A 27,119-nucleotide genomic window follows, 5' to 3' on the forward strand; every position below is an offset into this window, starting at 1 on the left:
AGAAACCACTGAACAATCAGTTGTAGAATATACATTTTTCCCTAGCAACCAGAAGTTGCTAGGGAAAAATGTCACTGACTGGTCTCTAGGTGTGACTGGGGCTTTAGCAATCATAGTACCTGCCAGTGCCAGTGTCAGTGGGTCTCTAGGCCCATGTGAAAGAGACCTTATCTGTCTCTTCTGCTCAATTCAGTTTTATTTATATATCACCAAATCACAACAACAATTGCTCCAATGCACTTAAATCACAATACTTAAATTGTTGTGATGACGATATAAAAAGAGAACGTGAAAACTCTGAGTTACATGGTGAAACCTGGTTCAAATCAAAGATAGGACAAAAACAAGTCCACTCATCATGATTCTTTGATTATTCAATTCTATTCCAATTCATGATTGGATAAGCTTTACTAAATCCAAGCTGTAATTGGGTAAAAGGCACACCCTGGACATGTTGGAGAGAGACAGAATCATCTATCTAGCCAGCCTGTAGATTTGAACCCATGACCCTCTTATTGTCACTGAATCACCATGCTGTTGTTTAAAAAAAAGAAAAGAAAAGTGAAATGCAAAATGTTGGCATCCAGATTCCTGTGTGGCCCCTGTAACACCGTTGTCTATTTTAAATGGTTTTTTTGGGTTTTTTTTAAATAAATCTCTGCCACCGTTAGTTAAGACGAGTCTGCAATAACAGAAGGAAAGAGATTGAAGAGAATGAAAACAGAAAGCAAAAAAAAAAAAAGAAGAAGAAGAATGACAACAGCAGGTTACCAATGACAGGAGTAAGCAGTGATAGATGCTGTCATTTTTCAGAAGCTGCTGGCTTCACAGAGATAGCACGCAGCCAGGAGACCGTGTTGGCCTCTGTTTTTTGTTTTGTTTTACTTTGATTTCGCTCGCTCAGTTCAGTGATCAGTTTTGTTTTTACTCACTGGTTGGGTTTAGGAAAAGGTTGCGGTGCTGAAATATGAAGAGTAGCCAATGAATCAAGAATCCCTGCTCAAGAGTACATATGTAATCCATTAGGAGTGAGATGCAGTGCATCATGGACACGTCTTAGATGCAACTGTGTCTTTTTTACAAAAACCCATATTCAATACCCCAAAAATGAAAGCAGACCGGTATTGCTCTATTATTTATCTTTTTAGGAAGAAAGATAAAAGAGGTACTGAATGACAGACTGCATTGCACTGGTATTGCTTTACTTGGCATCATCTAAGACTGCACCAAGCCATGTGACTCTTTTGTCTTTGTAGATTTCCTATATTAATCTGTTAGGGCCTAAATGAAAAATAAGTTTTTCAAAGTCACATATATTTGTCTGTCACCCGCAATGATTTTATAAAGTGAGTAGCTGCATATGTGTGGGAGTAGAGTATCTTTGATATTTGAGCTCAGCAGATGTGAAACAGTAAGATTTCCGCTCTCTTTGCCATATGTTAATACTTAGACTAAATTCTGAGGGTCTTTTGTAAATCGTGCTTTACAGAAAAAACAAAAAAACCTGCTCATTAAGTGTAATCAGTGTTGTAGATGGACTGGGATATGTCGCCTCACAGGCTGAAGGTCATGATTGGAATTATTTCTCAGATAAGTCATGACAGAAGTCAGTGGGTTGTGATGATGGAGACATATCACTCGTGCTCTCTCTCTCCAAGATGAATCACCCAGTCAGACTCATATGATTATACACTAATGACCGACCTACACGCATCAGTTTGCTGAACAGGGGCCATGTGCTTGTAGCCTTTCAGCCGGGCCACTATGGGTCAAGCTGTGGATCAAAATTTGAGGTGACAGATACGTTCACGTCTCAGTGGGGCGTGACAGTACGTCTGTTCCGCACGAGGTCAAGTCCTCCTCGGTGCGCGCTGAAATATTTCCATACAAAGTACAGACTTGAGCGTTTATCAGAGAGGAATCAATACCTGCATAGGAGCAGCAAAGGATTTAAAAAAGATCAAAGAACACAGGAACGCTTTCACTTTTGTAAACTCTGAAGCAGGCAGAGGTATCGAGCAACTTTCCATTTGTTCAGATCCACATCGGTTAGGTGCTAAAAATACCCCCTGCTCCCTTGTTGTATCTATATGAGTTGAGGGTCAAACATAGATCCTTTTGCTCCCTAACACAGCCTATTATCACAGTAGAGAGCACAAACAACAGTTGCTTTATCTCAGTGACTGCTCAGCTGGAAACTGTTGCAACCATGCTTCTTCTGTGGGCTTTGGGTCGCACATCAGGACAACTTTTCTCCATCAACAGACAAATAATCTCTGAATTCTCGTTCACTCATCATTTCATAATGAAATGTTTTGTTGTTGTTTTTTTAAATGCCCCTGCTCCAATGTATGTATTTTTTGAAGGTTTGGCAAATTTTAAACTGCTTCCATCCTGCTATTTCTGCAAATCTAATCCTCGCTGAGTATATAAAACAACTATAATCTTTGTTTGAAGGCCCAAGATGTCACAGAAGAAAAGCAAACACTTTGAATAGAGTTGTGCATGCACTTGTCATGTTAAATCAACATAGTTTACTCAAAGTGAGGTCTTCATGCAAGGAGCATGGCGCAGAAAATGCTTCAGGTCACAGAAAGTAATTAGAAAAGTGCAGCGACTGGCTGCCTCCTCCACATAGCGAGGCTCTGTAAGACACAAGGTAAACAACAGCTAAAGTACAGAGGATTAGACAAAAGGAAAGCAGATTGCTGCGTAGTCAAAAAATGTTCTACATTTTAAGGATTAAAATAAATAGAAAATTTCTGGTCATGTCCATGAGAATCTGGAAAATTTGTTTCAGTGTTTTCTTGTTTTAATTTAAAAAAAAGATGAGGTTTTCATAAGATGTTTTTCATGTGGTCTTATTTTTGATGTTAAACGTTTGGCTGTACAACTGTTCAGGTGCACAGTTTGTTAATGGGTTTCCCATTGAATAGAGCCCAAGTATCGCATCAAAGTGCATAACTGAACCCCTGAATCCAGTGTTGGATATAAGTCAGCATCGTGTTAAATCTTGTGTACCCAAGAAAATTGGGTTTCCTCCAACAATCTGTATTGGAAACCAATGTCGTAGAGGCCTTCCTCTCAGTGTTCTTCTATTTTGTCAATGGCTCTGGTGACGTGACTAAGGGGACAAAAGTAAACTTTCCTGCCTAACTCACCTTTTCCACCTTTTAAAACCAAAACAGGAAAACTGATGTTTGACGGAGCAGTCTTAACCAGCTGTTGCTGTGCTGAAAACACAGTGGAATTTAAGTGTACAGTAAGAGACGAGAACCAACATCCAGCGGAGACTACGTTATGCTGTATTCAAGCAGTAAGATTGTCCCTTATGAGGCGGAATCTGCTCAGAACAAGAGGTTTCAGTCTCAGGCTACTGTAGAGCATCTTTATACAATTTTGATTGTTACTGATTTGAATGAATTAGAATATGGATATTGTTTTGTATATACATACAAACAGTTCAATATGAGGTCTGGCCTCATCTAATGTGATGCAGTCACCTGTGTGTGCATAGATTGCTCAAGCTTCTGGATCTGTTGTTGACAAATTGCTCTCCCTATTTCTGGATGAGTACAGTCTGCAGCTGTGCAATGGTTGCTGGTTGTGGCTGCCCTCTAATGAAACCGCTGACCCAGCGTGTCCCATGTCCAGTAAGGCGGCATGTCGGAACTAGATTTTTTTCCAAGGAAGTATCTCCTCATCCTGAGAGATTAGCACTACTACATTGTCCACATTGCACTACTATATTATACAGCTTCAGGCTGGATGTGCCAGTACCAGCTTGAGCAGCTCATCTCAGTTTCTCTCAGATTTACACCAAGAACAATGAGACTAGAGAGGCTCCAGGGACAGTTTTGGACATATAGCAGGATCCAGCACGCCAATAGCTCAACGTTGGTCATCTTTACTCAGTTGTGGCACTAATGATCACTGATGGTCAAGTTACTTGAAAAAAGTAATTATTAACTAATTACTGATTACTTCTCCAAAAAGTAATCCCATTACTCTACTGATTACTTATTTGCAAAAGTAATTAGTTACTTAGTTACTTTTTAAAAATATGATACCCAACTTGAATAAGTAATAAAGCAATAGACCTTTCAGTCCCCCCCAAAAATTGAATTTATGTATGCTGTATGCATTTTGTTCATTCCTAAGTTGTGAGTCTACACAACAGCCAAAAATAGTCTCTAGTTATTAACATCTGAAATGATGAAGGCACTTGAAAAGTAACACAAAATTATCTGCCCTTCCAGAAAAACAAAAACTTTTCAGAAGTACTTAAGGTTTTGTGAGAGTACAAGACCCTGTTCAGTCTTTCCCTCCCATGCTTCTAGACTTCGGATTGGCCAACCTATCGTTTTTAGCATTTACATGTGGACGGAGACATTTTTTAAAACTGCATGTGTGGACGGGATTTCTTTAAAAACAAAAAAAAAAACGGAAAATCCTTTCAAAAATACTTGTGTACGTGTGGACATAGCCTGAGTCCTGTCATTCTTAAATCTATTTTCACCTGTTTAGCAGGAGCGGAGCAGGTGGAGGTTTGCCCAGTGCCGCAGCGGTCATGACAGCGGTAGGATCCGGGGGTTTCTCCGTGAATTTCATATTCCCGAGGCAGCTTGCTAGGTACTTGCTCAGAAATTTAAGGGTTTTTTTTCGCTGTAAAAAGAAGTTTTCTTCCCACGCAGTGTACAGCAGACGCTAATGTTTTTGTCACTTTTTACAGAAGCAAACTCAAAGTAAGGTCAGTACTTCCACGAATTAAATGCTGCACAATCGTACTCTCTCCCGCACTCTATATATTATCCATTGTTGATCTGCACACGTCTGTTACCACGAATGTCCCCTTACATCATTGTCATGAGACACTCTCACAAACAAAATCACGGTTTAGTAACGCAGTAATGCCACGTGCTTACGGGAAAGTAACAGCAACAGTAACAAATTTTCTTAAATTAAGGATTTAATATTAATTTAAATTAATTCAAATTAAGATCTCAGGTTTTATGTGTAGTTGAACATCTTTACACTGACAGAAAGGCTACAGTTTAGTGCTATAAAAATCAAATTGAATTGGTCCGGGCCACTTAGCATCAAAGTGGGCTGTGTGTGGCCCACACTGCGAGAAGAGTTTGACATCCCTTATTTAGTATTATTCTATTTCCTGTCATGAAATTGTTGACCTCACAAGACCCCAGACAAAAGAACCAATTGTCTTTATTGAGCTGTCTGTGCACAATATTAAGGGAAGCTAATATGCTCAAGGAGTTGAGAATATTATCAGTTTTCTCATCTATCTCCCTACTTAGAACTGTGACTTTAATACAGAACATACGCCCATTGCCTTGAATGGTTTTTCTTATGCTATTAGCCAACAAATTTATAACTTCTTTGGCATTAGTTATTGGGTGTGTCTGACGAACTCTAACAGGACATGCGTCTTACAGCTTACACATAAACCAAATGTCACTGCCGCAGTGCTGCTTGTCGTTAGTGCTGTAATTGGTAAACGGTTTGGAATGAGTATGTAAATTAAGGGATTTGAATTGGAGACAATGTGAGACTAATGTCTCCCAGAGGAATATTTTTGTTTGTGCTACCTTACCATGAATGAAGTCTTTCTCTTTGGTTTTCAGTGGCGAGGATTGTTAGTTGGAGTTGAAAAACAACATGCCCTCCTCCTTCACTGAACAGACCGCTGAAGTCAGTGTGTCTTTGACGGGAAGTTGGACGTGGGCCTCTGTGTTTTGTGTACACAGTGAGGGAGACATTGACCTCTCTTCATATGTAGCACTCAGACATGCACAACGTGCAGCCATCTGTTATAGGTACAAACACAAATTTCTGGTGCTAGTTTTACTGATTCATTTAAAAAAGCATACAGAGCAAAATAACTTCTGCAGTCTTCTCTGACATATGCTGCGCTGTCTTGCACTGGTGCTGTTTATGCGAACAGTAAGGCTGTGTGACAGGATCATTGCAATACTAAACCGATGTTAATGTCATAGCCGGCTTCAAACTGGCTATGGCAGTAATGTTACATCCCAAAAAAATTTTCTCCGTGGAAAAAAAATCAAATACTGCCATTTTGTCAGCAGCCAGTGATGTTGCAGGCGTAGGCACAAGATGTCCTTTGATGCCTTGATGCACTGGTTAGATCAAAACTTGGTGATGGTTCAATTTGGAAAAGTTTATATAGGGAGGCATAAGGGCTGAAGAAATAAATTTATAAATGCAGAAGTTTTGTTTGTATCATTTTTGCTAAAGGCTGCATGGTTTATATGATTTATTGCTTACAATTTGTTAGTTTTAAACAAACAAATCATAAGGAGGTTTGGGTTAAAGAAACTCTGCTGAGGCAGAGGTCTCAACAGGGTTAGGGTCACTGGTGAATATAAACTGGCTGTAAGTGTGAATGTGACTGTGAGTGTCATGTGATAGACTGGCTACTTGTCCAGGGTATACCCCGCCTTTACCCTGTGACAGCTGGGAACCACCGGGCAACCCTAAGTTGTATAAGCAGAAGATGGATGGATAAATAGATTCATTGATATTACTAATAGCAATACCTTTAGTAATTGGATTGTCTTCTCAGTTAAAAAAAACAAAAACGAAGTCTGCTGTGTTTGTCCCATGACTCACTGATCCCGTTGCTCTTGTGGTCATCCTTGATATCATTTAGCTGCTTTCCCATGGTTATATTCAAATTCCACTATCTTGGACTGCAGTTTTTGTCAGCAGGCCTTCTTCTGCTCTGGAGATGTGCTGCAAATTTGGTGGACACTAACCAGAACCTAGGGACAAGTGTAGAATTTCTGCAGTTAAACAGCCTGTCATTGCTAGCTGCAGTCCATGACTAAGATAGACACTCACATGAGAAGCAGCTGATTCGATCTCTCAGTTTTTCATTTGCTACAAATTATTTTGCAAATGAAAGTCGAGCAAAGCAGAAACGTATGAATGGTATTATTTAATTGTTTAAATATATGCGTGCACCCCATTTGCAACATATGCACAGTATGGAGTTATGCTTCTTAACAAGTGGCTTGTACACTGTGCTGTCAACCAGAAATCCGAAGTGCTAGTGGCTGTTCCAAATAGCCACATTAATATAAAGGACAACAAAGTCATTTTCCCCAATTTCTTTTTTGTTTACATTTCACATGACTACTTACAGCATGAGGAGGCTGTTTTTTTGAAACTGCATACTGCAAGATTTTCCACCAGTGTGACTCTTTATGAATAGCTGTGTTTAAACTAAGGCGAACTATTAACTGTCTCATTACATTTATAAGCTGCAGAAGTGAGCAAAGTCAGGGTATCTGTTTTCCTTCCTTGACCCCCCCCAAGCTATGCGTAGCTGACCTAGTCGCTAGTTCCTTTTTTCCATGTGATGATTCATACCTCGGGTGGGCAGTTCTCTCCTGTCAAAGCTCATCTTCTTTAAAGGGTTATCATTAATTAAGCTCGCTGTCGTCTTTCAGACATGTTGTCATAAACTAAACACATCAAATATTCAGTACAGACCAACAAGCTGCTTTTATGGAGTATTATTTATGCTCTCCAAAGGCCTGCACCATACTACTGAAGGTCTTCTGGAGGCTCAAGACTTTTTTGCATTACATCCATCACCAGACAACCAGCACAACAAATCTTAAATGCAAATGTTGCAGCAGGTCAAACCTCTTTGCAGAAATACTACAGTTTGCACTTTGGTTAGAGAACGTTGACAACGCACAAGGATAAAATATTAATATATTCATTTCTAAAGTCCTAAGGAATGTTTAAAATTATGTATTAAAATGTACACTAAAATGTGTGCATGCAAAGTAAGTGGAAATGAACTAGGCTGACTATGGTGACTGGCTAAAATGTGGTAGGATCTCTTTGCAACTCATCAGCATCCAATTCACAGAGGCTCAAATATGAATCCCAGTCAAATCTAAATGTTGTTCAAGATGAAGGCCTTTATTGACCACGCGTGTAAAATCCATGCATATATTTTAAATTCACATATTTAATAAATTATTTTAAGAAGGATTTTGCTAGATGAATTTGTGGCATTTATTCTTTTAAACCAAGCTCAAACTGATCTGACCAAACAGACCGCTTCACTTGGCAACAAGTGCACTGGAGCTCAAACGCATACCAGTTCTGAATGTACAAATAGTAGAAAAATATTTTGTTTCAGACACATAGCTAGATGCTGCTCCAGGTCAAAAGCTCTCTGCCTCCTTAGATGTGGCCCAACTCTGCCAGTGACCTCTCTCGGCTTCAGAATTCTCCCTGCTGCTGCCTTCTTGTGACAACTGGCTGAACCAAGAATCTCTGCTTGGTCCTTTTCTTGTTTAGAATCATCAGGACCATCTCATCATTGATTGATTTTTGACTTTTGAGGACGAAGTTTCCACTAAAACACACCGCTTACAATGTTACATGACACGTCGGTATGTTATGGCCTTTACAGTAGGGAAAATGACCTCGGCTTCACTTTCTCTGAAACTCCTTACTAGAAACTGGAGTTTCAATAACAAGCCATTTTGCTTCATGAGGTTTATCATAAAGAGTCGTTCTTTTTTATCTTCTTATCATAGGTTACACAATAGGTTGTACCATAGCTTGAAAATAAGTCAATATATGTCTCCTCGACTTCATGACGATGTCTTTTTTTGACTCCTTGACCATAACTGCTTGCAGTCTGTTTTTAGAAAAGGCCAACTGATTGCCTTATCATCCCCGTTCACCACAATAGATGCTGTGCAGGCCTCTAATGCAGTATCAGACAGTAAGTGCAGCTTATTACTGCACAAGTTAAGATGAAGCATTTCACCGTTTCCTCTGCACAAAAATACAAGCTAGCCCAAGAGTGACACTTGTAATTTAAGCTCCCTCACTTGTAATCCCACTTATCTTTGTGCACCCTCTTCTGATATGGCACATTATAATCGCTGCAGGGTGTAGCCTTCCTGCAGAGGAGATGTGAAACAGATACTTTTATCTGCAGCACGTAGAGTATTTTCCAATTTCCAGTGTAATCCCGCCCCCCGTGTTTGTCATTACACATTTTTTGTAGTGTAGGATTATTTAAGGTCACTCCTGAGTCCTTTAAGATAATTAATTTAGTTGTTGAGGAAATTTAAAAACAGGCTAACTATAGAGACTACACAAAGGTCACTGGGTTGGATGAGAGTCAGTGCAGGGCACTAACAGGAATAGAAGTATGAGAAGGAAGTGTTAGTGCGTGTGTGCTCATCTCTTTTACTGCCTAATTAGTCTCTGTTTGCCGATTACGTTACACAGCTCCTACACACTTCTAACAGGCTTGTTTGTGAAGGCTGAGATAACCACCGCTGTGATGCAACCATGCTACAGTGTACAGACATATTGAGCTCCATCCAAAGTTTGTTTGGCTTCTTTTTTCCAATAAAAAGAGACAGCCAAGGATTTAAATGTGGTTAATGTTTGATTTGAACTGCAAATGCCACACAGATGTTTTTGCTTAATTGGTTTTTCTACTTAAATCAATACTTTTAAAAAAATGTTTATTGAATAAATGTTTCCAAGTAGAACTGAATTATTTTATGAAAATATATTCAACTGTATAAATGAGTAATTTAAGCTTGGCAAGTCCTCTGTGAGAGTAAATTAGCCAAGTTAAGTCACTTTATTTAAGACATTTAAAATCATCAAAGGAATGATACTTATATAATTTAAGAAGAGCAGAAACTGTTGACTAAGAGGTATGTTTTCAGTTAGAGTGCTGTTAGTGAGATAGATGACCTAATCTGAGACATTTCCAAAGTTTGCCCAGTCAGCTGTACAAGCCAATCAGGAAATTCTAAATTACTAGAAGCTGCTGACCAATGATCAAGTGAGCGGTGTGGGACACAGGATTATAAGTCTGGCAGGAGCACATATAATAAAAGCACGACAATCTTTCTCTGGGTCACTGATAGAAAGAAAGGGTTTAACTTCAATTAAAAATCTCAATTAAAAAATTAACCAATACTCACACAGTCTGCATTTTTTGCAGTTTCTTTCCTTGCTTTGTAAATGAAAGCTGTAGGCTTTAATACTAAACTGCAGTTTAAATCAGCTGCTCTGTTTCTCTTTCTCTGCTATTGTTTTCTCTGTTTTTGTTTTGTTTGTTTTTGTTTGTTTGTTTGGTTACGGGGGGGGGGGGGAGTTGTGGTTGTTGTTGTTCTTTGGGGGTTATGCTTGTTATGTGTATGGGTCCTGAGGTGTTGTTTTTTGGGGTTTTTTTGGATTTTTTTTTATTTATTTATTTTTTGATTTGTTTTGTTTTTTTGTTTTTTTTTTTGTTTTTTTTGTGTGTGCGTGTGCGTGTGTGTGTGTGTGTGGGCAGAGACTGGTTCTCTGCGGTGTTTTGTCTATTGTGGACCTGGTAGGGGGAGAATTTGGGTTGGGGGGCTGGATGGTATAATGGACATACCACTGTTCTGAAATCAAGATTGACTTAGCTGTTGCTAACTTTGTATGTCATTGTTGAAATTAATAAAACAAAGTTGGGAATAAATCAGCTGCTCTGCTGCCAGCACATCTATTTGCTGCCAACTCCGCCCCCTCAATATGAACGCAATTGTAACTGGATTATGAAACCCTGGGTTAGCTAATCGAGATGGCGATCACGATGCCAGCTTCATAGGCCCCTGCTCTACCCCCCTCAGCCACAGACATCATCACATTGGCTTCTGGGAACATCTGATTGATTGATTTTGTTTTTTTTATCGTTAAAATGATGTTCTCAGCAGTTCTAGCTATAGGTGGTAGAGATTTTTTTTCTTTTTATCCCACAAATCGCAAAATTTATGATGATTAAACCTGTTTCAGGAAAAGTTTTGAAATATGAGATGATAGGCTTTAAATTCATGTTTCATAATTTTTTTTAAAATGCCAAAGGGCCAAAGTGGCTCCCTTGGTTGTAGTGTTAAAGTAATTACCAGCTAGACGGAGACCTGGTCCTAATAGCGTACATATTAATGTGAGACAAATGACCTATTGCAGCATAGCGACCCCCCGATGACATGCAGAGCCTGTTGGAGGCCCTAGATTTATTCTTAAGTTCCTGACCTACATTACATCAACAGCTACTTAGTACTTTCCTTGCAGTTCGCTGCATGCTCGCTTGCTCCCTGCGTGACACTCTCTTGTTTCCCCTGCCTAATATTTTCTCATGGGTGCAGCATATTTGTCAGTGATGAGACACAGGGCATGGTTTTTACATGGTTATACATCTCCATTGTACAGACATGTGGGGAATAAAAATGCTGTAGGGGATTTTGTAGATGACAGAATGACAAATTGTCTATATCCATGGCTCAGCTGTCTGTGTGTTGTTTCTGCATATTAGGCTGTGTTCATAGAGAATTTGTTTGTGTCATTAATTCATTCATAAGCGGGGATCAGTCGCAGTTAGTGAACCGTAGATCGTCGTGGGAGAACAAGTGACATTTGATGCCTGTTTAAGATGTCGCTGAAGCTCTGGAGGGAACAAACGCTGCCTTACATGCCTGACGGTGTTCTTGCTGTTAACAAACAGTTGGAGTAGAAGACACATGAAAAAAAAATCCAAATTAAAACGCCTCTGGGTAGGTGAATTTATTTTGGGAGCATTACGAAGCACTTGAGGCCCAGTTTGAATAACAACGGCTTTAAGCCTTTTTTTTAGGTGTGTCATGTGCTTTGAGTGTGTGTTTATGTAGGAGTGTTATAAGCATGTGCATCTAAGACAGCGCATTATGCGTGTGTAACTGCGGAGATGGAGCTGTAAATAAGATGCTTCACTGTCTTTGGCCAAGTGGTTGTAGGGAATCCAGTTGTTTTAGATTAAAGATGAGCCAGATGCTAAGAGGAGGAAATGGAGGGAGACAACACAGATGAGGAATATGAGCCATGAATAGGAGGAGGTGGGCAGGAGATGTGGGAGCCAAGTGACACTGAGACAAATTAGCTCAGCTTGCTTTGGGTTTGGCAGTAGGAAACGCTGCACAAATTTTTCATTACGCCACACAACTGTCGACCTCTGCTCATAATCTGTGTGGCTCTTGCAGTCATAATTAATTTATCTCCCATGAGCCTCTCTGTTAACGTTTTGGACAGGTTTTGAAGTACTTACAATTACTTCGTTTTTCACAATGTGCAGTAATATTTAGACCCAAAGGTACCTCAAAATCAACGCATGCACATACGCTCACACACAAACACAGTAAAATATATCTTCACACCTGTTTCCTGTTTCCTTTCTCAACATTAACAGCAAATAACACAATGACTTAAATAGCATGTGAAAGCCCTTATACTTTACTGCAGTTGACTTGGAATAACAGATATTATTTATTGCATATGGAATAGCATAATACAATTAATAGTTTTTGGACAGCAATAAATTTCTGGTATGAAACCCATTTTTGGGAATTGTATTGTGAATAATGTTACATTTTTCATTGTATTTCATGAAAATGAATACATTCTGGCTCTCTCAAAGATCTCAGAAGGTTTACTATGATATTGCAGAAATAGCAAAGCTACGAAACAGAGTTCTGGGAGTGGGAGGTTTTCTTGCACTGGCTGGAGGACTGAGCTGATGAAGGGAGAAGGCTGGAGAATGCAGGCTGGCTGGTAGGTCATACATGGAGAAGTGAGAAGGACAGACTGGGTTCATCCAAAAAGACTAGATAGCACGCTGATGAGTGAAGCACAACCTGAGGCAAGGAAACAAAGATTACTCAGAGATCAAATAACGACACGAGGAAACCGACTGTATGTGAGGACTGGTTAATCTAGCCGAGAGAGATGAACTGATGTTTGCATCCAGGCCAGCTCTAGTTGCGCTCAGCATATGGAAAAATAGCTCTACAAACGCACTGTTTAGGACCTCTGTTCAGCTTAAAGTCTGCCTCCAGATTATGCAGACCTCTTAACATGATCAGAAACCTGAGCTTTGTACTTCTCAACCTATTATTTCTAGCTGCCCATCATAACGTAGCAGGCTAGGACCAGCCCTTGTTTAAATACTGTGAAGCGTGACAAGTGAAAGTGTCTCAGGTGTGCCAGTTGATTGGCACAGAGCTATGCATCAAGTGGAGACACGTATGCACACACAAAGAGAAATAGACAGAGAGGATCAACCACGTGACAGTAACGACAGGGATGAAAGACATTGTGCTAAACCCATGAACATAAACAATACCAGTCTCACCTTCACTGTAGTTTACTGTCTTCAAAGTATAATGAACCATTTTTAAATTGTTATCTTTTGGTGCTTTGCTACTGCAGTCTGTTGTAAAAACATAATTTTTTTTAGTTAAAAGTATAGAATAGAATAGAATAGAATAGAATAGAATAGAATAATTCTTTAATTGTCCCACAATTGGAAATTTGGTTTAACATCCGCAAAAAAACACATATACAAACAGAACAGGACACAGGACATAGAACATAAACACACACAATTTATACATATTTACATCATAGACAATAGTTACTAAAACAGAGTACTGTGCAGTTATTAAAATTAAAGTACAGATAAGTAGCAAACCCAGGTTGTAGTGTGCAAACAGAGCAGGATACTGAAAGATGTTTAAATAGTTAAGACAGTTAGAATAATTAGAAAAGTACAGATTGCTTATTGTACCTGTGCATTAAAAAGTAGACATGTAACTTCCAATAAGTTAGTATATATAAACTGAGAAAAGTAATGTGCAAACTATAACAGTGCTAATGTACAGGCAAAGATAGCACAGTTTGGTCTCTACATCCTTAAAAATCAGAGGAAACTGGACAAGTGGAGGAAAAAAAAGAAGAAGTGTTGGGCCTAAAAAAAAACGCAAACTGTGTGCAATAGATGAGCAATGTCTTAAACTTATGTCCCTAACTTAAGAAAGTTACTAACTTAAAAAAGAGGGAAAAATAGGCAAAGACGTGAGAGATGCTGACACTTCAGTTGATCTGTCTACCGTTCGCTGAGCCTCATCAGAAATAGCTTCAGTGGAAGGGCGGATGTCAAGAAGCCAGAAACCATTCTTAAAGAAGGGAAACAGAGAAAAGAGGGTGAGTAATGCCAGATTACACAAGTGCTGGACTTCAAATCAGTGGCAATGGGTCTTATTGAGTGCCAAATCCAACTTTGAATCTTGATCAATATGTATGGAGGAGATCAGGAGAGAGATACAACAGTGAGTGTCTGCACAGTGATGGCTCTGTTATGGTTCGAGGCTGCATTTCAAACAGTGGCGAGACCTTATCCAAATTAATAGAATTATGAAAGAAGAAAATACCCTCAGATTTTGATCCAGTTTGCAATAACATCTGGAAAGAGTTTTGATTGGCTTCCTTTTTAGCATGATAATGATCCTCAACACGCTGCCAGTGCAGTAAAAGCACAACTATAAAAGCAGACAGTGGAACATTATCAGTCATGGACTGGCCTCCTGGACCTTAATGTTACTGAAGCAGTGCAGGATCATCTTCATGGAGAACTGCACAAAAGGCAGCCAAGATCCACAGAAGAGCTTTGAAGAAGCTTTAAGAAGCCTGAAGAACTATTCCTGTATGGTAAACAGACAGATTCTTATGTACATTTCTACTCTACCTGAGCACTCAATGCGCTTTATACACTTTACCTCATTTACCTATTTATACAAACAGTGTTTTCCTAGTAAATTGTTTTCTCTGTAACATTCACATACTCCAGTTGATGCATTGGGGAGCAACTTGGGTTTACTTTGGGCACTTTGTCCAAAGTCATGCAGTCAGGGATAGAACCACCAACCTGCTGATTAGTAGATAACCTGGTCTACCGTCTGAGCTATAGCCACCCCAAGATACCTTCAAGAAACTAGATGGAAACTTGACTAAGAGACTTCAGGCAGTGTTGAAGAATACAGGTGGTCATACCAAATATTGATTTTCAAGGCTCATTAAAAATTGTAGAAAGTTTTTGCCTTGTATACTGTATTTCCATATAATTCTGTGTGTTTTAATATACCTATTTCCTGTTTTACTTGGAAAATATAAAGAAATTAGAGGTTTTTTAGGACTTTTGCACAGTATTGCATTTATTCAACATTTTTATAATACTTTTCACATATCTCAAGTCTAAGTAGGCTCTGAGCACATGGTATGACCTCTTTCCCAGCAGCTTCTCCCTCATTAATTGATGTTATTTTTTCTTAATTTGGGTTGAACTGCCTTTGCCTGTCTAAATAAGGCTTGAGAGTCTCAGTGTAGCTTTTTATGGAGTCTACTGTCCTGGGCTGCATATGGCAGAATGATAATTTCCAGGCTGATGGCAGAGTGACAGAGCAGCGTAGGGGATCTCAGAGGATTACTGCACATAAACACTGCCTGCATTCATCCATAAGAGCTCGATGTAGACCAGATCCTTGAATGTATAATCCAAGGGGCCCACAGTTTAATGGTCACCCAGGTGATTTCATAATTCAGTGGTTCTATTTGGTGTTCTCACATAAGCATTAAGCATCGCATAGGAAATTGACGTTTGCATGTGGGGCATATGTCCGTGAGACACCATAGGATGATGTCAAACACTCATTGCGTAAATCTTACATTGCATGTTTTGTGTTTCTCCCGCCTCTCTTCGTCTCTCTGTCCCTTGTCCCCATTCTGTGTGTTTTCCCCTCAATTCCTTGTTTGTCCTCGAGTGTTTTTTTCCACGCTTCAGCTTCTGGGGATAAAAATTTAGCCTACACGCTCTGCAGTTTCTCTAAAGGCCCACGGTTCATGACACCCATGTTAAAATGTCCAAAAGTCAAGTTTGTGACTTGGTACAAAAATAGTTTTGGCCCTATTTTTGGATATTTTTCCCTTGATAACATGGCTTGCTGCAACTATGAGGACTGTTGAAGAAGTTTGTATATGTTTTTGTTTTGCAGATTTCGTGCAGATTGGTAGCCAAGCTTCCTGAAAAATTAGTACTCGATTTTTCCAAATATGGTAACTTTTCCAAAACATGAACATAGTTGCTGCCAAAACGCTACATAATACAAAACCAGTGAGTGATGTTATGATGGCTATCAACATCTTTTATATATAAAAGATATATGCAAATAGACTGCATATATGCAGTCTATTTGGGTTTTCTTACAATCTCATTAGCTTACCAAACAGTACAATCTATCATGAGCAGTCTTTGAAGTTCTCACATATAAACCCCCCTTCCATCCGTAGTTTAGTCTTGTCCAGTAGCTATTTATTTATTTTGGTTTTGCTTCATGAGTATGTGTGTTGCTATACTTGCTTCTTGTGTGTTTTGGACTTATTGAACTTAAATGGGTGGGCTTATCATGGGGTTTTGACTCAGATAACACTGTTAGTTTGTTAAGCTTCTCCTGTCCCTGAACTTCAGCCTTTATCATCCATAGTCCACAAACTAAAACATACAGAAACAATGTTTTGGATAGTGAAGATGTGTGTAGTAATGGATAATCGGAGACTAATGAGCTGGATGAGAGGCTTCACTGTTTGTGAAGGGCTGAGGATTGACTGCGACTCCTAGACTCAGCCTATGAGAGTGGGTGACATTAACAACAACATGTTGTGTAGGGTAGGTGGGCTTTTACACAAGTACTTTAGGTGTGCATTTGACTTAGGATAAAGTTATTTAAGATGAGTGAGACACAGACACAGAGGTGCATGCAAATCCTTGTTTTGGTACTAATCCTGACTTTTACAGTAGAAGGGGGGAAAAAGCAGTGTCACTCAATCACTCTATATCAAAACCACATCCCTTTCACATAAAAGGCTGCGGACACCACAACATTCTCAGTGTTCAGTCTTGGCACAGATAATGTGCTTGGTAAAGGTCACAGAAAGGCTTGTTTTCTATTCACAGACAGCTGAAGTGCAAGTGCTAACTTGCAAGTGTTGACAGGTGGAACTGCTGTGTTCGCGTTACTCTGTTCTCGATTGTTTACTCCAAATCTCAGCCAACTGCTTTGCATGTCATCACAGGGAGATTTATTAATCTTATAAGGCATTTATTTTTATTCTTGGGGGAATTGCATGACCAGTTTTTTTTTTTGCTATGTGAGCTGTTTTTTTCAGAAATATGCATCTGCAGCTTACTGAGCTGCACTGAGCTACAAAACTGTAAACCTTCTTGATATCATTTATATAATTTCTCTCAGCTTCAACCTGAGTGAACACCCGTGTGAACATGCAAGCAACTTAGATATCAGATTAAGTCAGCAAACATTCAGACTCAAATGCAAAACAACAGAGCAGATGAAAGGCTCACTTGGTAATCTGTGAAAAACACTGGGGCTGCTGGTGTAAAGTGGGCTTGCAGATTGAAGACTTGTGAGATGAGCTGCTGACAGACAGAATTAGCAGTGGGCTCGCTGGCATATAGCGGAAATCTGGGTCACACAAAAAGAAGGTTTAAAGTAAAGGAAGCCAGAGAAGAGCCTGGACTTTTTGTAGTACTACAGCTGACAGAAAACTCTGAAATAGACTGTAAGAGCCAAGCTGATTTTGAATCGTCTGCTTGTCCTGAGAGCTGTAAATTAACAAAACTGATAGATATAACTGGACTAAATTTATGGCCTGAAACTCTCATGGCTATTTTAAGAGAAGAAAGGATCACAGAAGTTCTTCCCTGCTCCACAGCCACGGGGAACCACGACAGTAACAAGTATTTAACCACCAAATAAATATAGTGGCAGAAAATGACAGCATTTTTCTGTAATCTCATAAAGTACAAGTATAAAGTTGCAGAAAGTAGAAACACTTAAGTAGACATTCCTGTAACTTGAACCTCAACCCGCAAGTTGGATGTGCTTGAACTAATCACCTCAGCGTTTTTGTCGACTGATATTTGCATGCAGACAGACACAATATTACCGGCAGCATTCAGGAAAATTTGAGTTTACCGCTTTTCCGATCCTGGCTCTAATTATTTGACGTCTATAATGCAAAAAAATAAAAAGCATGTATTTAAAATAAACGTTGAATCTGCACTTGGAGTTGGTGGGTTACCACAAAAACAGTGAGTTCAATTCAGAGCCGCAAGTACAAATGATGTTGATATTTCCCCAAATCTTTTTTCCTGCATTTCTGTGCCAGCTAGGTCACCGAATATCAGCAAGTACACGGGCAGAGACAAATAAGCTAAGTGCTGTCCGAGACTGAAGCGCACGCAGTGTTATTCCTGCCAAGCTGAAACCACAGATAGCATCAACACAGTCCTGCTCCTGCTCTCTGCTCTAAGTGGCAACACTGTTGGGCTGTCATTATGTTGTCGTCTTAAAATCAGCTTTCTAATCTCAGGAAACTAATCATTGTTCATTTTGTGGTAAGAAGCTGTAGCGCAGTTGGAGTCGCCACGAGGCTTGGCTCATGATCAACATAATCCTCTGCTTTGTGTAATGGAAATCTTGACAATGTTGTGATGAACAGCACAGGCTTGTCTGGTTATGCCACAAAAGAAGTCCTCCCAGGAGGAAACCGAGTTGTGCCGAAGCTGGACAATCACCTAATTTGACTGTTTCGAGTGAAATAAGTGAAATCAAACTGAGAGGGATGAACTACTAAACTTGAAATTAATTACATAATTCAGGTGATTTAGCAGCAGTTAGCAGCAAGAATCAGAGGAAGATTGATGGTAGCTACAGAGTTAGACTGATTTATTAAAGGCGTTATTGTCCATATATCAAAATCATTCATATTAGGATTTAGGACGCATGAAGGTTTGCAGCTCCGTGTAATTGTTTACACAAATATTGTACTGCAATAAGCTTTTTATTGTTGCTGACACATGTTATAAAGGTGCAATCAGTTGCCAGAGTACACAAGGGAAAGCAAGAGAAAAATGAAACACCATATTGCCTTTATAATGCTAATTTAACAACACAAATCCTGTCCACTGGCAAACAGAGACATCACTATTCATATAAATGAACAACCGCACTACTTAGTGTGACTCACTGTTTCTTAGCCAGCTTGCTCTTTCCCATTTTAAGTAAGACGATATCTTTCCCTTAGATTTAACAATTTAAAGGATTATGAACTGGATAATAAACAAAATACATTTTTGCAGCGTTGTGGTGAACAATATGCACCAAAGTTAAACTTCGTTTGGGAATTAAACTCATCCTGTGCTCAAACAAACACAGCAGAAATAATGTAGGATGGCGATGGCTAATCAAAGGCTCCCTGCAGGGCTGTTGTTGCTTCATAGCGGGCACAGTTCGTAGGTCCATTGCACCTCATAAAAGTGTGTACGACACAGCACCCAGGCAGCGCAAAACGCTTCCCACACACATGCTCCTGTAGAGCACGGCGAAACATCAAACATTCACACACACAAAACACAGGTACGAATCAGATGTTATACAATCATTTTTCATTGTTTCCCACCCACATTCAGCCGATGTAGCCTCTAAACAGGAAGTGTTTACCAAAACACGCAAATATCCAACGCGCTGAAGAGGCTTCGAGCATCCAGCTGCTAGGTCCCTGTAGATGCATCCAGATGGGCCACTGCCTCATTATAACAGGGTCCCCGACAAACATGTGTAACAGTTCAGAGGTTGACCTCTTTACAGAGCTGTAGAAATAAGAGGCTCAAAAAATATGTGTTTGAGACGTCACGCTACATCCTCATCTTTACACATGTGCACGGTATTGCTGTAAACATCTGGAGATCTGGATAAATCAAATACCTGAAGGAAGTGAGCTTTTTTTTCCCATCTTTGTATTTTTTTTTATCTCCAGGACAAAGTGAGAGGTCTACTGATGCTTCAACAAAAGTTGCATAGTGTTCCTGCTGGCACATTTGACTTGCATATTTAAGTGCACTGCAGTGTTCTGCTGGCATTTTGACACATAATAAAAAGGCACGCATGGGAAAGCAGAGTTAGCCAGCGGTGGGATGTTTTATGACCCATTTCATGAAAACACAGTAATTATATTCACTGAGGCAATGTGATTTTTGTTAAAGAAAAGTGATGAATGATAACATGACACGTTTTCCAATCACCATTCAGGAAGACAAACAGCAGCAGACAGTGAACAGGTGCAGCGCGCAGTGCCATCGGCAAACCTAACAGGTCAGATAGACTGAATTAGGCTATGATGAGGCGGGATATTTGATTTGTGAGACCACAGAACTTGTGATGCTTAAACATCTGGATTTAGTTGACCATATAGTGACATTCACATTCATGCAGCGCACAGAGAATAAACTGAGGTCGACACTGGGATACGAAATTCCAATTTTGTTTTAATGTCTTTCAGTCAAAGTAACATTTACAACAAATGGTTTTCATTCATTTTGTTTAGTGGTGGTGCTTTGCTGGAGCACAGCTGCAGTGCAGTTGGAAGATGTTTCTTTTTTATTTTTTGGGGTTTTTTTTAGTTAAATTTATAGCGTCAATAGCAAAGTCATTTGGCAGGAGCTCCAGAAAATCAAAGACCAGCAGCTTTCCTTTTTTCCAGTCTTCACATAAAATCACAGATTCTCATCAGTCACACTTCGCGAAGCCCATTTAAATTAGCAGATGCAAACTGAGTGAAGGGCTACACCAGGACTGATTTGAAAGCAGTGACAAGCTAAGCAAAAGATTACCCCCATGCATCCTCTGCCTCGTGCTGTTTGCCAGAGATTTACTAACGGGAGACATTGCAGCATTTTGCACATTGTCAAGAGACTAAGAGCCGTCTTCATCTTGCTTCACTTAGAATGACAGCAAAATTAAAAGGACTCCATAACACTGCTGACTACTCACATGAATGCGTCTGTTACTGAGCAAGGACTCTACAGCGGCTGTTTGCTGTGTGTTTAGGCCACACATTAACAAAAACAGACCCATGGCCTGAAAATAAAGATTAAATAAAGAAAATAAAGACTCAGACTACATCCAGCTGGTGACGATCATAGCAGGTGTTGATGTGACTGTTTGAATGATGGTTTACATTACATTAATATGGCTGAATGGCAACAGTTTTGCACTGAAATGTGTCCAGTATGTTCACCTTGGATGGAAGTTATCCACATTACAAAAGTAATCTGAACTCTGATTTTCAAGGTATGCAAGATCTATAAATTAACTTTAGACCGACTATCAATACACAATAATAACACCGACAAATCTAAAAGGCCAAACACACAAAACAGCTTTTTAAACGGAGATTATATTCCAGCATCAAGCAAAAGAGTAAAACACACACACACCAATACACCAATACAACTAGTCTAAGTGTGAGTCTTATTCAATGACCTGGTCCTTGACTGACCCCATTTTTTTCCAGCCTTTTGCTTTTTTCACCCGACCTTTCCTTTTAACCACCCATTTAAGGGTGAGAGACAGAGCGGTTGCATGCTCTTGTGGCATCTGTGTTGCAGCTTTGGGTGCACCGTGGACACTGTGGTATTAGCACACACTTTAAAAACTTAGTTTTACTATAACATTGCTGTTGAAGGTTACTGTTCACTACAGGCCAGAACAACAATGAGGCTACCTGGAAGTATTCTGATGCTTCTCAACTAATGCATATTCTCTGTAAGCCTCTTTGCAACCCATCTCCACATCAGCTCAAGCTTTCTAGTGTCAACTAGCCGCAAATAGACCTGAAAGTGTCTCTTTCAGGTCTAGTTGTGGCTCTCATGCATGTACATGAAAGAGACCTCTCAGAACAGAGCCATACCTCCTCCATAAACAACTGCAGATGGAAATAACAAAGTTCTTCTGTGGTTCAGACTAAAAGTGGCAAATCTGGCTGGTTTATGTACTGTGCCAAACAGTCAATGTGGAAATACCTGTTAGTTTATGTCTGTCCTGATCTCTGGTAATTGAAAAAAGGTTTTGAGACACAGCTGCTATTCAGATGCCAGCTCAGAACAAAACTGTGAGCTTACCTTTACAACAATATGGTGTTAGAATTAAGCAATGTATACCTGCAATGCATCCCATGGCCACTTTGTGCCACTGAACATAATCCATACTGCAAGTAAGCTACTTTTCCTTCACAAAATAACTGAGAAAAAAACTGGAAAAAATGAATATTTTGCTTTTGAAATTTCACAGACAGAATTGCATGGAGGGCTCTCGTGTGAACCCAGGTGCTTTTATTTTTTATAGCATTTTGGCAACCCACCATGAGGTGATGATCAGTTGACAGTTTGTTATGGAGAAACACCATGTCCATTAACAGAACACTGCTCGGATTCAGACCTGGAAAGCCTTTTCTCCCAATCACCCCCTCCTTTGAGGTGAGTTGCTTGATGAGGTGAGCCCAACTATATCTTGTTGGTACCTCTAAACCTCACGCACTAGCTCAGGCTCCTTCCCCTCCAGAGAGGCGATGTTCCGTGTCCCAATCACTAGTTTTGGTTCCCGGGGATCAGTTGGCCGGTCTCCATCCCTGGCCACTCCCCAGCACTACGTTCCTCCTGCCGGTGGTGCACTGACAGGCGGCATTTTAGCATTTTTTTTTTTTTAAATCAATAAGAATCTAGTCGGGTCTGCTTTTATTTGACATGTTCCTATTGGTAAAGTAGAGGATGAACAGGAAACTGTCTGTCAACATAAACGTCCTGCTGAGTCAGGCTTAAATGAAATGTAACTGTCACTGTATTTGAAGTCTTCATGATTTGTATATATTCAGAGTTTTTCTGCAAACTAAGAAACAAACCTTCCAGAAATACTTTGAAAGTTTTGACAATAGCTATTAACAATTGTGCCAGCTCAATGTGCAATTAGATGAAAACATTGTGTTGTTTTTCGAAAGAATTCCTGGGAAGCATCGGAAATTTGTGGCTGAAGAGAAAGCAGACATTTTTTAAAAGGTCAGAAAAACAACTGAAATGCATAACCACTGTTGTGCAATCAGTGGCATGTGTATGGTTGCAGAACATCAGAGCGGGGAAATAATCATGTTGTTGAATTTGATGTTTTACACAGGAACAGATTAGCATGCTGTCATGCTGAAGATCAGGTAAATCAAGCAGAGCACGATGCGTAGATTTAGGCAGTATCTCGATTGCTCCAAACAAGTAAAAGAGCGTGTTGCAGCACGATGCTTTTTTTCCTGAACACCCTGTTATCAGATAACAGGGTTCTCATGCCTGAACACTAAGCATGTAACGTCTTCTGTATGCGCTTTAGCCTTTTAGCTAAATTTGTTAAATTATGGAAAGCAGGGAGAACATATCACACATTTACTCTAATAAGCATGTGTTTGGTTGTTTTTGCTGTTTGACAGTTTAAAAACAAAGATATTTCTCCATCATATATTTTTTAAATTGCACCCAGACCTCATCTGTGGCGAGGAAAGCTGTCGGATTTGGATGATGTCAGACAGTTAGTGTTTACTCCCACTAGTGCCTGTGCATTTGGAAAGCTGAATGATATACTGCTGCTCAGGGGCATTTTCTGAGCTGGACAGCTATTGTGTTTTTCAGAGAGTTTTGTTTTTAATCCTTGCCGATCCCCTCTGCCCCGCATTCATGCATGCATACTCTTTTGTAATTTTATTTGTCAGACAATGTAATCAAATGAAAGGTAAGCACTCTCCAACAAACAACAGTAATTGTTACTGGCCATTGTATTAAGCCATCCAATGTGCACTTGAACACAAAGCGTTTTTTTTAGGTTGTTTGGGACATTCAGGTGATTTGCGTCATTCACTTATGTTTTTCAATGTATTTCTTCCACTCGCAAACATAAATAAGTGACCAAGGATGATTCAAACATGATGCCATCTATCCTGTGTGTGTAAAGGGGCAATAACCTCTTAGGTTACACTTGCATCTGTTTAGCATTTGGTCAATCAACACAAAGTCGTCTAAGAGGAAATTAAACATAAGTATTTATCTAAAAGAAAAAAAAGTGCTGCATAATTTTCAGACACTGAGGTGAAACATTATTGCTTGCTAACTTGTTTCTGGATGAAGCTAAAGAGAGCAGACCCAAGCATCTCAAGAGAGCCATCTGGCTTGGAAGGCTTGACTCTCAGCCGTTGTTTCATCTCATACATCAAATGTGCAGCAAAAGTGTTTAAAGCTCCAGATTATTTCCTGGAACAGGGAACCACTGGGTCTAACAACACATGTTTCAGAGGACCTTGATTGGTCTGAAGCAACAATGGACTGAAAAAGCTAAGTGGGAGCAGCAGTACTGTAGATCTGGCAGGCTATCATAACAGCACAATATAGAAGCCTAATTAGCCTCACACCTCGAAGCCATTAGTTCCAATTGAGCTTCCATCGAATGGCCAACGTGATTCCCCTCATCCTGCATTAAAGGCATCCGAGCAGACACATTGTACTTGACAAATGTGCACAAATAAAGAAAGGGAGTTCTGTGAACTTATGTCCTCAGGTTGTGTCTTAAAAATCCTCCAGTGCTCTGATTTAGCATTGCTTTTTGAGCGTAAAAGGCAGTGAATGCTCATTATCGAGAGAGTCTTGTTTTGTCTTCAGCTGTGGGGCATTCGGTGTTATTATATCTAAAAATAAATACTAAATACTAAGGAAAACTGCTGGACTCCTGAAACAGAAGCAATGAGATTGTTATAGAAGTCATCTAAAGGATAATTAGGAAAGGCAGTTTTTATTTTCTTTTAGTCATGAAGCGATGATGAAATATCATATTTTGGTGTCCATGCATACTCTCAGTCTGAGAGGCAGATTTCAAATTCACCTCACAACTTCACACATGTGTAATGGCTGGAATGTTTAGTGTCGCAACATAGAAAAGGGGTCAGGAGCCAGGTTTAGGAATCTTTTCTCCTGTAGTAAACCCTCTTGCTTTGACGCACCCTCACTCCCACTCCTGCAGTTTGGTTAATCATTGCTCCCAGTCGCTGCTAAGCTGCAGAGTGGCGCGGGCTGGCGAAAGAGTCAGAGAGTAAGTGAGAGATAGGTTGTGAAAGAGGGAAACCCTTGGAAAACTGTCACACATGGCGTAACATTTTAGCCACAAGGAAGACCAGGGTCTGAACCTCTCCGGTGCAGCGGGACACGTGCTGAAATGTCACGCGCTCATTATCTCTGTCTGGTAAGAACTTACCCGAGATGCCTACAGTAGAGATGTTTGGAAGAGCAGAGGTTAAAGTACAGTATGGTTTGAAGATATGCCTGTAGTTTCTGCTTCCAAATGACCTATGCCAGAATTTGTGATGGGATGTCACCGTTGTGGGTCTTTTAGCCACCAGAACACAAAAACAGAATTGAAATCAGAACATGTCTGATGCTGTCAGAGGTACAAGAGTCAGCGCTATGATTTGAGCTGGACAATCACGACCTGATGTCAGGCCAGACAAGAGTAGCTCTGATCTCTCAGCGCCTATGGCATTCAGTGAGGCTGTACTGCAGCTAATGCTAATTGTTTCCAGTAGTTATTACACTGAGCAGTCCATTAAGAAAGGCCTTGGTGTAGATTTGATCAAGTCTGATAGTGTGGATATTAAGATTGTGACTGGAACCTCCAAGCTGCTGTTTACCCCAGATTTTAGAAGCTCGGTGACATTTTCAGTCAAAACAGAGACTGAAAAACTCGTGAATTAAGCTTTCCCACCCAAGAACATTGCAAACTGTTCATCTGTCACGATACATTGTGCTCTTATCTGTTGAAAAAATACCTACATTCGTTTGTGAAAAATTCCTTACACAACATCACGAGCTCGTCCTCCTATCCACAGCAAGACTGGAACGGAATGGAATTTGAAACGTTTTAGCCAAAAATGTTTCCATGGTCAAGGTGTTTTTTGCAGAAACGTTTCAGATTTCGTTCCGTTCTCCGGCTTCAGTCAAATCTCTCGGGAGTGTTATGGCAGTCGATGCGAAGGTGAGTGACCTCTGGCACACACTGACAAACACTCAACCAAATACTCGCTGGCTTCAGCAAGAAGGTGGACAGCTGCCAGCAGAATCACTGACTACATGCAGCTGTCTCACTGCAGGGACAAACAGCATTTCCTGGAGGTTTTTTGGCCCGATGATGTTCTGGTCTGTCTTGTATAGCTGTAAACTTTGTGGACCATGGCTCTATTTGAATGAATAAGCACTCCTTTCCTCTCCACACTTCTTGAGCGTTAAGAACACAAGTTGAAAAGACATAAGACTTCTCCTTTTATTTTACTTCCTTGCCAGCATACCTTCTAAATTTGGTGTAATTGTAGTGTGAACGATATGGCCCAGCCTTTTCCTGTTGTGGTTCTCTTGTTTTGCGCAGCCAAGCTGAGCCTCATTAACAGCAATGTGTTTGCAATGAGCTTTGATGAATTGTATGTCTCTGTGTCATCCAGGCAGCGTGGCCAGTGTAGATAAGCCCCCTTATGAAGTGAAAACTCTTCTCAGCTCTGCAGTATCCCATCCCAGCACCAACAGCAGAAATAAGGGATGTCACAGCTGTTCCTCTTTTTGGCAGTGCTCATTGTCTCCTGCAGTATCCAGGTGGGTCCAAAAACATGTTTAAAAGCACACACACACAGACTAATATCTATCTATCTATCTATCTATCTATCTATCTATCTATCTATCTATCTATCTATCTATCTATCTATCTATCTATCTATCTATCTATCTATCTATCTATCTATCGATATATATATATTAGTCAATGACCCTCACAGTTAAGACTTGTCTTAGAGAGTTACAGAAACCTAAACACTCTGTACAGTAGCGTAAGTACAGTATTATCGTGTGACAAGGTCTTATTTTGATTGATTAAATCTCCAGTATGACAACCAGTTGTTTACAGCTACCGTATATATAAAGTGAACTGAAACAAATGAACGTCAGCTGGCCAGTTGCTTTGCACGAGGTTCATGTTCTCAGTATTCTTCATGTCTATCTGGTTGAAATGTATCCGTAAGTCTCCAGGAAAACAGACCTTCCAGATATTTTTTCTTTAATTGTGTTGCTGTTATTGTCTCCTTAGGTTTCTGCTGTTGTTTCCCTGCAAAAGGTGACGGAGCGCTGGGAATTGTACAGGAAAGAGTGTGAACGCAACAACAGCCAAGATCCACCAAGCACCGGTGAGCTAAACACTGTGTTAGACTTGTAATTTAATTTTAACTTTAGGCCCTTTCACACTGCAATTAAAATCCAACCTGCACCATTTACCAAA

At 39.9% G+C, this 27,119-nt stretch overlaps 1 protein-coding gene across 5 annotated transcripts in view; it reads left to right on the forward strand.

Moving 5' to 3' along the window:
• The window catches only part of gcgra (glucagon receptor a), an 82,806-nt gene that overhangs the window by 42,147 nt on the left and 13,540 nt on the right, over positions 1 to 27,119 (forward strand). For 3 of the 5 annotated variants that reach the window (XM_082530874.1, XM_082530872.1, XM_082530876.1), the window contains exons 2-3: positions 26,296 to 26,443; positions 26,931 to 27,027. In XM_082530874.1, the coding sequence (XP_082387000.1) occupies positions 26,390 to 26,443; positions 26,931 to 27,027 (151 nt within the window). In that variant the 5' untranslated portion in view covers positions 26,296 to 26,389. Of the gene's footprint in view, positions 1 to 24,928; positions 25,047 to 25,794; positions 25,836 to 26,295; positions 26,444 to 26,930; positions 27,028 to 27,119 lie in introns of those variants that run through there. The other 2 variants (XM_082530875.1, XM_082530873.1) reach the window with 2 other exon arrangements.

Source organism: Aulonocara stuartgranti (assembly GCF_965226115.1).
Source record: "Aulonocara stuartgranti genome assembly, chromosome: 4".
Classification (NCBI taxonomy): Eukaryota; Metazoa; Chordata; class Actinopteri; order Cichliformes; family Cichlidae; genus Aulonocara; species Aulonocara stuartgranti.